Source organism: Schistocerca cancellata, chromosome 4, assembly GCF_023864275.1.
Source record: "Schistocerca cancellata isolate TAMUIC-IGC-003103 chromosome 4, iqSchCanc2.1, whole genome shotgun sequence".
Classification (NCBI taxonomy): domain Eukaryota; kingdom Metazoa; phylum Arthropoda; class Insecta; order Orthoptera; family Acrididae; genus Schistocerca; species Schistocerca cancellata.
In genome coordinates, this window is record NC_064629.1 from 873525352 (window position 1) to 873540158 (window position 14807).

The 14807-nt window shown below is 38.4% G+C and overlaps 1 protein-coding gene across 1 annotated transcript in view; it reads right to left on the bottom strand.

The window, feature by feature from the left end:
• LOC126185024 (LMBR1 domain-containing protein 2 homolog) overlaps positions 1-14807 on the bottom strand; it is a 125476-nt gene that overhangs the window by 15074 nt on the left and 95595 nt on the right. The window contains exons 7-9 of the mRNA XM_049927753.1: positions 11094-11275; positions 2883-3122; positions 808-1006 (exon numbers count right to left, since the gene is read on the bottom strand). Coding sequence (XP_049783710.1) covers positions 808-1006; positions 2883-3122; positions 11094-11275 — 621 coding nt within the window. The remainder of the gene's footprint in view (positions 1-807; positions 1007-2882; positions 3123-11093; positions 11276-14807) is intronic.

The window sequence follows — 14807 nt, forward strand, 5'->3', positions numbered from 1 at the left end:
CTCAGGTAATATTTTAATCGTTTTCTAGCATAGTAATGAGTTACCTATTACTTTAACAACATACCCACATTTACATTATTAAAAAAATAATCATGAATGTAAAGCATAAACTAAAATTTCCCAAAAATGGTATTTCAGAAAGCAGTTTTACTACACAATGTATGTGGCTTGAAAGTTGCTTTAAGTAGTAAGAAAATTTTTCACTTTCGATGATCAATGGTGGTTGGATGATTTGCAGAATTTCATATCACTGCTAAAGTTGACAGTACAGTTTTTGAGTGTGTTAATTACATATAAACTTTTACATGAGAAACACTTTTTATATATAATCGCTTCCAAGCTATCCCCTTGAAACCAAATATACCAAATTAACTTTTAGGGTGTGTTTTATTCCTTAAAAGCAAAATTGGGCAAAAACAAAAACAAAAAATATGTATTGCATTATTTTGTCCACTCTTTACATTTTTCCAGTTTCATCGTGATTGTTTTTTGAACATGAAAATGTTCCCTTGTCTGTAAAAATCTTAGCGCATTCTTGCCCTTACTATCCTAACACTACCCAATGAAAATATATCACTAATTCCTTCACTCAATCTGTTTTCTGTATTTCAGGATCTTACTCCTATTGATCCATATCCACCCAATAGTATGTTGTGCCTACTTTTAGCTATTTTTAACCAGTACCAGCATGTATGCTTGTTGAAATTCCACACAAAAATTGAAGATTAGGCAAAAACATAATTTGTACATTTCCTGACTCTTTAGTATAGTAAGTTTTAATGCATAATTTTGTTTCTATGAGCCTACCTCTTCTTATGTGCGCTCTTCCATCAGCAACCAAGTCTGCAGTTTCTTCATCACCCAAAAACTGGTGAAATCCTATCCATGACACAATACGAGACCCAACATTAAAGTAAGTTGCAAGGCAAAATGCCAGGACGGCTATAGGAAAATATACATTGAAGCCATCCGATATAATGGGCACAACATCCATATGTCCCATTACCTGTTAAAAGAAAAGAAAAAAATATATATATTTTCACAACTATGTATGCCATCATGTCGATGTTTCCATAATACATACAATTCTGCTTTGCTACATAACTAATAAAAAATTTATATTTCAATATGTGTGTGACTACAATTTACAAATATTATGAAAGTAATATACAATAAGAGGTGATTTTTAAATAAATGCATATTTTGTTGTATCAATATCAGAGTATATGTAAGAGATTTACATTATCTTGCAGTCACAAAATGTATGACTTGCAATTAGCTTATGTGATGTAAGATGGCACTCATAATACAACTATTTCTCAATACAAATAAGAATCAGGAAGTAAGTAAACAGTAGAAATTTTTTGACAGTAACAAATATCTCACATTTGAGTGGTTCTTCAATGTCCAGGAAGATAACACCATAAAAATAACAAACTATTTCAGAAACATATCAGCCTGCTATCATCTAGTAACCTAAAGTACTGAAGGTAACCACACACAAGTGATGATTATTTATGTTTGTGTACTGCCCATCCCACTGTTCAGCTATACCCAAAATGAAAAAGTTTATGAATCTGCACTAACAAGACCACTGGTATTAACATCCTTGTGATGAACACTGCCTCCCTCAACCTTTGTTGGCATTTGTTTTTGAGTAGGTCTACAATACATGTTATGTTGCTCGATTGAAATTTGATGTCTCAGTTTAATAAAGTATTGGCAATGCAAATGTCCACTGACACTCTTACAATCATTATCACATTAACTCACTCCATCAGAGTATTAAGCTCAATATGAATATAAGCAGAGGCAGTCACTCATCACTTCTGAATGTCCTAATTTCATGGACAACAGACGGGTCTCTTGGACAGAGGATCCACTGCCTTGCATATAATGTAATACTCTGAGACAACAGATTCACTCTCATTACCATATGGGAACCTGCCTTACACATATAAGAGGTGCAATGTTGAGTGAAGCAATACCTCATGCACAGAGGAGCTGGCACGTAGACATAATATTACAAGATTTTTTTATCACAACCTGGGCACATTTTCAGCTTTGGTATAATTGTGTCACATGGTGGGGGCTATGCAAAAATATATAATCCTCACAAATGTGTGCCCCACTTCAGTGAAACATACCTAAGATTGATTTGCATCAAATAAATAAATTAAATAAGCAAATGATACATGGTCAACATTCTTATTAACAAGAACGTCCTGCAATCATGAACAATGACTGCAATACAATAAGTGAATGTAGCACTAATTTCTCACTGTGTTAAAGTGATTAGACTGCTCAAGGCTTTATCATGACTGACTACAGAAGGGAATTGGAAAAACTGAGGTAAGGAAACACAGATGGTCAAAAGCAGCACCTTTACAGAAAAGGTTTAGCAACAAAACTATGGTGTAGGTTTTGAAAGAGCAGAGAAATGGGGGGTTATCCTGAAATGAGTGCAAATGCCTGGCAGGAGTTAAGTTTTGTGTCCAGACAACTGGTTCTAAACATTTAACATTAAGGTATTGTTATTAAAACTAGGTATCCAAAGTGACCTAATTTTGTGTGAGCAAACAAAACTGTCATCATGTTTGTCACTCAAGGGTAGGAAGCTGATATATCTACAACGTGTAACTCATACTCTCAATTTCACAACAAAATAATGACAGCTAGAACTCAAACAGACCAGGAAAATGATATCCATGGGATATATTAAATACATGGTACTAAATGGAATACAAACTCATTGTCTTTTCAATTTCAGGCTTCATAAAATTCAATAAAAATTACACAATGATGAAAAAATAAATGCTTACAACTAATTACTGTATCCGTGCCACTCAAAAGTAGTATTGTATATATACAACAGCACCTACCTGTGTGTAGTAAGTCTCCATGATGTGTGTTTTTATGACATGGCTATCCATGTGGATCAGTCCCAAAAAATTTAGGCAAATAGGTGGTGTGAGCCTACATAACATCATTCCAGAGAAGATAAGTGAATATTCATCTGTCTGATGATGTGGAGCAAGGTAGTACAGGTTTAAAAATTTAATCTTGAGAACTGTAGAATAGGCGCAATAGCACAAGTATGCAATGACCAATGTTGAAAGAACCTAGTGATTAGAGAAATACATATATTAAAAAATTACATGGCTGAATGAAAAAACACTTCAAAATCTCACCAAAAAGTTTTGCAATAAATCCTTCAAATTAAGAAAGATGTAAGAAAATACCTAATTAAAAAAGTTATGTTTCTTTTCTTTTTCTTCATTTTCTTTATAATTTATTATATTACAATGGATATAAATGAAGCAAAAAACAAAAAACAAAAAAAAAAAACAAAAATATATTTTGAAAAATAGTAAAGTAGTTAAATACTCAGTGCTTTCACTGATACATTAATTCAAAGTCTTCCTTACTTTGGCCAATATTGCTTGTACATGCATTCTAAGGCTTTCCCACTTTTTCAGATTTATTCAGAACAAAGAAAGGAAACTTCTGATTTAATGTCTCAATGCCAACACAGTCATTTGAGATGAAGTATAAACTCAGATTAAATAAATATAGACTTGGAAATCAGCAGTGACCTTGTGTGATGGTTGTGGTGGTGGTGGTTACTAGATGTTTGAAATTGATCATTAGTGCCTGTACTAAAATGCTTGTACCAAGCATGACTACAATTTGTAAGACCACTATTTACGTAAAACTAACACGCTTTCAGAACAGTTATGGAAGTCAGTTTACAAAACATACCACAAAAGAAACAGGCTAACCAAAGTACTTAGAAAAACTAAATCAAATGCATGTGTCAGGCTGAACTAAAAATGGACGATCTTCCACTCTGCAATAAAAAATCTTGATTAGATTACATTATATTTACTTTCATTCCAATTCATCCGTAGTGAGGAGGTCCTCCAGGACATAGAACATGTCAGAAAAATAATAATACATTACACATTACTGCAATGAAATGGTGCAGAAGTTAGATCGTATGTGTCAGTTGGTTCTACTGGGAAATTCATCAATGGAGTAGAAGTAGTTGGCCACCAATAAATTCTTTAGGCTTCTCTTAAACTGAATTTCATTGGTTATTAAGCTTTTTATGGCTGCTGGCAAGTTACTGAAAATGTGTGTTCCTGAACAATGCACATCTTTTTGTACAAGAGTGACTGACTTTAAATCCTTGTGAAGATTTTTCTTATTTTTAGCATTGATTCCATGAACTGAGCTGTTGGTTTGAAAAAGTGATATATATTTTAATGGCAAATTTCATTAAGGAATAAATATATTGGGAAGCAGTAGTTAGTATCCCTAGTTCCTTAAACAGGCCTCTACAGGATGTTCTTGAGTTCACACCACATATAACTCTTATTGCACATTTTTGTGCCCAGAAAACTTTAGCTCGGCTTGATAAATTACCCCAAAAAATAATCCCATATGACATTATGGAGTGAAAGTAGGCATAGTATGCCAGCTTTTTCATTTTTATATCCCCTATGTCTGACAGAATTCGCATTGCAAATAGAGATTTGTTTAGACACTTCAGCAGTTGAATTTATTATCAAGCTGTAATCCCAAGAATTTAACACTGTCCATTTCTTCTATCTGCTTGTCATCATATGTTAGGCATATACTCATGGGACACTCCTTACAAGTTCTGAACTGCATGTAGTGTGTTTTCTCAAAATTTAGTGACAAAGAATTGGCTAGGAACCAGTGATTAATGTCCACAAATATTTTATTAGCCAATCTTTCTAAGACTTCACTTGATTTGCTATTTATTGCAATGTTTGAATCATCGGCTAACAAAACAAACTTGGCATCTGGTAACGTTACTGATGAAAGGTCATTATATACACAAGAAAAGGTAAGGGCCCAAAGATGGAACCTTGTGGGACCCCACATGTAATTAGTTCACAGTTGGATGATGCCTGATAGCTTAATACATGTCTCTTTCCTAATACCACCCTTCGTTTCCTGCCAGAGTTATAAGATTTGAACCATTTTGCAACTTTTCCTGTTACACCATAATATTCTAATTTACTTAAAAGGATATTGTGATTTACACAGTCAAATGCCTTTGACAGATCACAAAATATACCAGTTGCCTGCAATTTTTTGTCTAATGAATTAAGCACATTTTCACTGTACGTGTAGATAGCCTTCTCAATATCAGAACCCATTAGAAATCCGAACTGCGACTTTGACAGTATGTCATTTGTGATAAATGTTGTAAAGCCGATTGTACATTACCTTTCCTAAAATTTTTGAGAATGTTGGAAAAACTGAAATTGGACAGAAATTTGACACTATTTCTTTATTTCCCTTCTTAAACAGTGGCTTAACTTCAGCATATTTCAACCATTCAAGAAATATTCCACTGATAAATGACTAGTTACACAGATAGCTTAATATGTTACTTAACTCAGAATAACATTCTTTAATTAACTTTGTTGATATTTCATCATACCCACTAGATGTGGGGGTCAAATTCATATTATGGAAGTTACTTGAGAAGTCTGGTCTGAGGTATCTCATGGCAGTATCTACAGAACCTGACAATCCCATCTTTTCAGTAACAATTATAAAATGTTTGTTACAAAGTTCTGCAACACTATACACATGTCATCAATGTATCACTTACTCTTAATGCTATTTGCCCCTCTTCACGTCTGGTTCTAACAGTCTCCTCCTTCACTATATCCCATATTGTCTTTATTTTGTTATCTGATATGACTATCTTTCCCTTGTAATATATTTGCTTTGATGTCTGTATTACAATCTTTAATATTTTTCATTATTTCTTGTAATGTGCTGTAGCATCAATTAGAACTGTTTCGAATTGACAGATATAGTTTTCTTTTTGTTTTACACGATACCTCTATCCATTGAGTAATCCATGGCTATTTGTAGACTTTGCTCTAACCTTGGTAAGTTTTTGGGGAAAACAGTGTTCAAATAAGGTAAGCCCTTTATTAGCAAAAGTGTTATATTTTTCATTCATGCCATGAGCACTGTAAACATCATGCCTGTGAATGTCTCTGAAGAGTGTCCTAAAATAATCAATTTTCAGCTTATTGATTACCCTCTTGAGTTCAGATTTAACAGATTTTATATCCTGTTCAGTATTAACATTTAACAAAAGGAAGACACGGTGCAAATATGCTTCTCTGGTTTGCCGCCGAATCATATTGTGTAACTCGCACAATATTTCATCGATGCAACTGCTCGACATGATCAGGTGGTGGTAGCTGCTGCTGTCACTGCTGCAAGACACAACTGATGATAATCACACGGCGACGTCAGAATTTATCATTCCGGGAGCAGGCAATACGCGTGCACGGGAAGACACTCGCAAGTGGTGATCCTGGTGCCCCCTGCTGGGAGCCGCAGAAAGGCCACCCGCACGTGCGCTATGGGCAATGACTGTGCTGCCGGACACTCCTGCGGTTAAAGTCTGAACTAAATCTCAGTTGTGCGTTGTGCCACTTGATGAATCGGAAGTTCTTGTTTTCCCTGTTTTCGATTTAATGGCAGCCAGTGCTGGATTCCAGATGACACTTAGTTGAAAACCTGCATCCCTGTTGATAAGATTGTCCGCCATATGGATATGTATGGGCTCCTTAACAACACAGAAAGATGATGCTGGGGATAAATTTTCCGTCTGTTAGTAAAGCATATGATGTCCTGTGTCCAGGCAATACTCCACTACCGCTGATTTATCAGGTTGCCCCAGGCGTGTATGACGATGGTGTTTGATGCAATGTTCTTGCACAGTTTGGCATGTCTGTCCAATATAAGATTTTCCACACTGGCATGGGATTTTATACACGGCATGTTTGCTAAGGCCATTGCCTTTGATCGAGCACAATAATTCCTCAATTTTGATGGTGGCCTAAAAAACACACCTGATGTCATGCTTTTTTAGGATTCTTTCTATTCTCGAAGACATGCCACCAAAATAGGGCAAGAACACTGTTGCAGTGGGTGCCTCCAAATCTTCATTTACATCCTTGCTTTGAGTTTGCTTAGAACTGAATGAATGGTGTATCTGCCTATCGGAATAGCCATTCTGTTGGAATATCGTTCTCAGGTGTTGTAGCTCACCAGGTAGACTGTCGGCATCTGAGACTACATGTGCTCTATGCACCAAAGAGTGTAGGAGACTACCGCATTGCGCAGGATGATGACAACTTTTGGCCTGCAAATATATCTCCATATGAGTTGATTTGTGATAGACGCTGTGTCCCAGTGTACCATCAGCTTTTATTCTGACTAAGACGCCCAGGAATGGTAAGATGCCATCCTTTTCCACTTCCATTGTGAAATGTATATTGCGATGGAGCGAGTTCAGATGCTGGAGAAACACAGGTAATGTGAGGCTACACCACAAAAGTATCATCTGCATACCGCCAGAAACTTTTTGACTTCAGTGCTTTTCGCTCAGAGTCTTCCATAAAATAGTTGGCCACCATGGGAGACAGAAGACTTCCCATGGCGACACGGTCCACTTGGTCACTGAGTAAGAAATAAGTTGAGGTAAGCACATGTTTAAATAATGCCACAATGTCACTCTCAAACTGGCTGCTGATAAGCTCTAATGATTCCTGCAGAGGTACTTTCGAAAACAAAGATATAACGTCAAAACTAACCAAAATATCCGACACTTGTAGCTTAAGTGTCTTCAGGTGTCCTATGAAGTCCTCTGAATTCCGGATATGGTGATCACACTTGCCTATGAGAGGTCCCAACAGTGTAGTAAGATGTTTGGCCAGAAGAAGTAGGAGCTCCAATCTTGCTCACTAATGGGCGAAGAGGTGTCTCATCCTTGTGTATCTTGGGTAGGCCATACAGTCTTGGGGGAACTGCAGCCTGTTGGCATAGGCTTTTGGTCACTTTAGAAGGAATAGAACTCTTCTTGAGAAGATCTTATTTTTTTCTCTGGATTTTGCCAGTCGCATCCTCTCTTAGCTTGTGATAGGCAGGATCATCGAGCAGCACCTCCATCTTGCTGCTGTATTCAACTCGTGAGACGACGGTGGCATTACCCTTGTTGGCAGGTAAAATGACGAGTTCTTTGTCCGCTTTCAAGTCTTGCAGAGCCTACCTTTCTGCTGACCTGATGCTGAACTTGCTCGGTGGGGCTCCAGTTAAAATTCTGCAGGTGTCTCTCCTAATCTCTTCTGCAACATCACGGGGAAGCTTCAAAATTGACTGTTCTATGCCAACTATGACACCTCGGATTGGTGCTGTCTGTGGTGTTGGTGCATAGTTCAAACCTTTCTCAAGCACTGCAACAGCTGCATTGTCCAGGATTCTATCCATGAGATTAAACATGGTACGCCGACGTGGTGCATTCCCTTCTTGCTGCTGGGCCTCGAGACAAGAATCCTTGGACATTTGGCGGACCTTGTCTTGTTGTTTTGACCACTCAGCTAGCGCCCAGGTAGCACCATCTATCCAATCCCAGAATAACAATGAGAGTTTCGAAAAGCTCTTCAGATGCATTGATAGCAATTTTGTGGACACCATGTGCAGTTCCCGACTTGTATAACGTACCCTCTCTCTCACTAGGGCTGCACTCGCCCGTCGTATAATTTTAACAGCGGCCACAGGTTCAATATGATGTTAAATTTAGCTAATGCTGGGAGAGTTTGCTTGCCACGGCATCTCAATAAAAACGCCAGAGTGCACAGCAGTCTTCCCCTCTTATTACATAACTTGTCAAACTCACGTACGTCGTTGGCCATCTCCTCCCTGTAGAGGTACCAGATATGACTTTTCATGCTTTCTCAGCAGATCTGTTGCAAATACGCTTCTCGGGTTTGCTACCACGATTGTATTGTGTAACTCGCACAATATTTTATAGATGCAACTGCTCGACATCATCAGGTGGTGGTAGATGCTGCTGTCACTGCTGCAAGACACGACTGATGATAATCATGTGGCGGTGGTGGAATTTATCATTCCAGGAGCAGGCAATACGCATGCACAGGAAGACACTCATAGTTGGAGGAAAGCAGTGCTCCTGGCGCCCCCTGCTGGGATCCGCAGAAAGGCCATCCGCACATGCACTATGGGTAATGACAGTGCTGCCGGATACTCCTGCGGTTAAAGTCTGAACTAAATCGCAGATGCGCGTTGTGTCACTTGATGAATCGGAAGTTCTTGTTTTCCCTGTTTTTGATTTAATGGCAGCCAGTGTTGGATCCCAGGCGGCACTTAGTTGAAAACCTGCATCCCTGTTGATAAGATTGTCTCCTATTTTTTTTATAAGTACACAGACCTGTTTATTTCTACAATGGTTTACATCAGTTTACAGCTTGAACATTTAGCTATTTTCAACACAATCACCATTTCTGTCGATGCATTTTTGTAGATGCTGTGACAGTTTTTGTATGACCATGTCATACCAGCTTGCCACCATGCTGTTCAGAAAGTTATGAACCTCTTCTCTCACCTCGGCATCAGAGCTGAATCGCTTTCTGGCCAAATGTTCTTTTAACCTAGGGAACAGGTGTTAGTCACTAGGTGCCAAGTCAGGACTATAAGGTGGGTGGGTGATTATGTTCCACTGAAACTGTTGCAGGAGAGCAATGGTTTGCCGAGCATTGTGTGGACTGGTGTTGTCGTGAAGAATGTGTACGCTCCTGATCAACATTCCTCTTCTCCAGTTCTGAATTGCCCATCTGAGTTTTTTCAGAGTCTCACAGTATCTGTCATCATTACTTGTGGTCCCAGTAGGCATAAAGTCGACCAACAATACCCCTTTCCGATCCCAAAAGAATGGTTGTCATGACTTTACCGGCAGACTGTGTTTGTTTGAATTTCCGTGGCTTTGGCGAAGAAGGATGCTGCCACTGGCATGATTGTTGCTTGGTCTCGTGTGTAAAGTGGTATGACCAGGTTTCGTCAACTGTGACAATTGAGATCAGAAACTTGTCCTGTTCAGCTGCAAGGTGGTGAAGAAATGCGTGGGAAGTATCAACTCGTTGCCGCAAGTGGTCCTCAGTCAGCATGCGTGGCACCCTTCTTGTGCACACCTTCTGGTCGTTCAATGTTTCCATTAAAATTCTGTGAGCGGTGCTTCAGGAAACCTCAGGAACCAATGTGCAGAGATCATCCAGGGTGATCTGCCAATCTTCAGGCATGCTTTGCTCAATCTTCAACACTGTCTCCTCAAATTGACGGTCTCCCACTCCTTTGTTCGTCGTGAATTTTGGACCGACCAGCTGCAAATTCTCTACACCACTTATGAACATTTTTGACATCCATGCACGATTCACCACACACTTCCGTCAATTGGCGATGGATTTCAATCGATGCCCTTTGTGTTCAAAAACCAAATAACTGTGCACAATTTGCACTTGGCAGTAACATCCAACAGGAGATCCATTCTCAATGACCGCCAAGTCAAGACTGAGCACCTCAGCGTGGCATGCGCATGTTTATACATGGTGTGTGAAGCACTCGTCATAACAATGTGACCAACTGCCACACAAACCGAGTTCTGTACTTATAAAAAAATAGGAGATCTTACTTTTGGGATTACCCTCGTATGTATGGCCTCCTTAACAACACAAACCCAGAAAGATGAAGCTGGGGACAACATTTCCATCTGTTCGTAAAGCATACAATTACCCGTGTCCAGGCAATGATCTGCTACCACTGATTTATCAGGTTGCCCCAGGCGTGTATGACGATGGTGTTCGACGCAACATTCTTGCACAGTTCGGCATGTCTGTCCAATATAAGGTTTTCCACATTGGCATGGGATTTTATACACACCACATTTCCTAAGGCCAAGGTCGTCTTTGACCGAGCACAATAAATTACTCAATTTTGCTGGTGCTGTGCGAGTTACACAATACGATCCGGCAGCAAACCCGAGAAGCATATTTGCAACAGATCTGACAGGAAAGCATGAAAAGTAACACAAGGAGACATGGTGTCTTTGGTAGAATACCATAACTTCCAAAACATTGGAAACTGAAGAAAAGAAAAAAAAAAACTCAATTCAAATGACTAACAAACATATTCAATAGCTAGAAGCTCAACATAAGATACAAAAATTTACAGCTCACCTCTATTGTGGCATAATCATAACTTGCTGCTGCTAAATTAATGAACTCTGCAAACAATGACAGAACTGGTTCTTTGTTAAAAAAAGTAACTTCTGACCAAACAACAGCAACGGATAGCAAGCCAGTGACAACTGCCATCAGTTTTAGAATATAGTTCTGAAGCACGCACTTCCAGTACCATTCTGTGGGGGAAAAACACACATTACTAAAACACAAAATTCAATGTCATCAACTTAGATGTGATCATTTTATGTAAAACAAAAAGTTTATATTAGGCTGTTAAAGAGTAGGTGAATTAACTTTCACTGACAAGGTCGAAAACACAAATGGAAGTAAAACTGACTGCAAGGTGAGCACAAAAACTGTCATTTACAACTCAACAAAAAAGAAAAAAAGGCAGAAAATTATTTTAAATAAAGGATGCTATTGTCAGCTGAAGAGCAATCACTGTAACACCTCTACCCCTTTTTTCAATGTGCAATAATAGCAAATAAAATTTAAGATAAATATATTTTTGTGCTGTTGTGTTTTTTATATGTCCTATTCAATGTATACAATACCCATTATGAGCAAACAGTCCAAAACATGTTACATTAATTGCAAAAAAATGTCGTATGTTCAAATTTTAACATAATCAGTGTCCTCTTGTACCCAAACCATTCCATGATACATTTATACAGCAATGGTAGAAAATAAATCAGCCAATATGGCAGTGGTGATTCATATTTGCTACTCATCATTTATGCAAGTTTAAGAATTGGGTGAATAAATCATTAAACACTGAACTATTTTCAAGATACGTATACACTGTATGCACATAATAATATTCCTGCGAACTCCTTAATCTATACATATTACAGTACTAAATTAAAGTTGGGAATTTTGATACAGAGTTCACCAACATATAGACTGAGTCAAAAGGAAGGTTTGTGTATGCAGTTTATTACTGTTACGCCAGCCAAGTCATCCACTTGTAGACACTTAGTGCTAAGAAGGAGCATGTCCCTCACGATACCTAAAAGGATGTCTCAATAACACCCCAATTCCCAATTTAATGTTATGTTTAAACTATCAATATAAGCAACTCTGAATTGCTTTTGTTAATGAAAATTTCTAGGTTTAATACAAATACTGGAAGCAACACAGTTAACAATTCATTTTATAGTTGAGGGACTGAACAGTCAATAGGTACAAACAAGACAGAAAACATTACTAAGCTTTCAGACAATAAATTGGAGGGTGATTCAAAAGTCCATTAACATTTGAAAATTCAATACCTCATGGAATAATGTAGGTAGAGAGGTAAAATTGACACACTGCTCGAAATGACATGGGATTTTATTGAAACAAAAAAAGTGCACAAAATGACCAACAGAAGGTACTTCATATGACACAAATGCAATAATTATTATAATATCTGATTTTTAGCAAACAAAATTCTTTGTAAGAAATGCTCAACAGGTCAACTGTCATTCATCAACAATATCTGTAGTTGAGGGATAATGCTGTGAACAGCACTGTACAGTGTATCATTAGGTATGGTGAGAACCTGCCAATGGATGTTGTCTTTGTATTTTAGCATGCCTAACAAGGTCGGACAATTGCGGTAGACTTGCGACTTCAGGTAACCCCACAACCTATAATCAAAGTGACCGAGGTCTGGAGACCTGGGAGACCAAGCATGACGTGCACAGCAGCTCAGAATATGATCCTCACCAAACAATGTGTATTGAGAGGAAGGAGGGGGGGGGGGGGCAAGGGTGTGGAGTTGAGTATATTGAGCTCATCTGCGTGTTCGGCCACTGGGATGTCGACTCTGGCAATGACGGGACTGGAAAACGGTGTGCTAGGAGATTGCATATGACACGTCTTGCTTTCTGCATCTTCCAGAGGGGTATGACTCATGAGTCAGGAGGTTGAGAATAGGTGTGGCATAAGGATGAATGAGGCTACTTCATGGTCTGGGTGTGCAGCAGACCACCACTTTGGCAGAAGTGGGAAGGTTTTGTAGGGGGGAAGGATGTTTGTCATTTCCTGGCACAACGACAGATAGCAGAAACCCTAGAAAAAGACAGTTTCAGTTTTTTCAGTATGCAGTGATGTTTGGTAATGAGAGGGAGTACTACTATGCAGCTGGTTTGTGGGGGTGTAATAGGGTTAAGGACACATGTGTAAATGGTGCAAGAGATTCATTTGTGGACTAGGGTTTGGAGAGCAGCAACAGCTTGTGAAGACCCTGATGAGAGCACCACCATACTGCACAAGGGATTGCTCATCACTGCAGATGTAATGTCTGTGCATCAGCAGAGTGTATGGGAGGGATCTTACAGCATTTAAGGGATGACAACTATGAAAATGAAAGTACTGTTGGTGGCCAGTAGGCTTCACATGGATGGAGGTTTTTATAGATAGGCTTACCATACATCCAGGATTAGCTTGGACACTCCTGGTTTTTCACTCCTCTCCGGGGTTGCAAAAATGTCTGGGATTTGAGAATTTTATGACTGGTGAGGTTCTTTTTCTTCTTTTTTTTCTCCTCCTTTTTCTTGAAATTTTAGACCAATATGTTCAAAATCACGTTTCTCATATGGCTGTGCCTCTCTCAGCCAACCTTGGAGAAAGTGCTGACATTGATGGGGAAGGCGAAGCTACCAATCCCAACACTTACTGTTAGGAATTTGGTAACACATCAAGCAAAATGAGTGTGTATTGTTTTCATGTGTGAAGTGTTTCAAATATGCATTTTTGACATTTTATCTCTATTTGGTTTTTGTCTCATTCTTTATTTATTTTATTTGCAGGAATTGGTCAATTAAGGACTGTCACAAATTCTATTTCATGTTCATTTTTTTCTTTCACTTTTTTCTTTCTTTCTTCTTGGGCTGTTCTTCTGCCTGCTGCCATTTTTGCCAGATGTTCAGCTGTTAGTTTCCTGTTGGTCTCTGGTTTTGGAGCCTCCTGAAAAACCTCGAATTCAGTTATTGCCTTGCTGTACTTGTCCCTATTCATTGCATACATTTCTGTAAGTCCAAGTACACTGAGGTCTTTCTTTATTCCTTACCAACATTTTCTTCGTTAATCTGTCATTGTCCATTCTCACCAGATGACCAAAAAACATCAGCCTTCTCTTTCTCATTTCCGTTGTGACTCGTTTAATAAATTAGTAGATCTCCTCATTGCTCATCTTTACCCATTTTTCACCAATTTTTTTTGTGTTCACTAAGAATCTTCCTCAGAATTACTCTTTCCTTCTTCTCGAGGTCATCTATTAGTCCTTTGTTCTTGAGGGAGAGTGTCTCTGCTGCAGATTGAACTTCTGTTCTCGTCACTGTATTGTAGTGTAATAACTTTGCATTTCGAGACAGAAATTTTTTATTGTACAGCTTCTGTGTTAAAATGTGTGCCCTCCTAAGTTTAGCTAATGAAAGTTTGACAGCTTCTTTTTCTATGCCAGTATCCGTTATTGTTTCTCCCAAATATTTAAAGTGTTTGACCCTTTCGATACATCCAATAATTGTGTGCAATTCTTTGATTTCTTTATATTTCTTAGACATGAATATAGTTTTTTCCTTGTGATTCCTGTAAACCAAATTTAGCTGCATGCCTTCCTAAGATTTCTATTTGTTTAATTGCATCTGCTATATTTGTAGATAGGAGAGCAATATCATCTGCAAAAGCTAGTGCACGTATCATAAGGCCTTTTCCAAAAGAAAT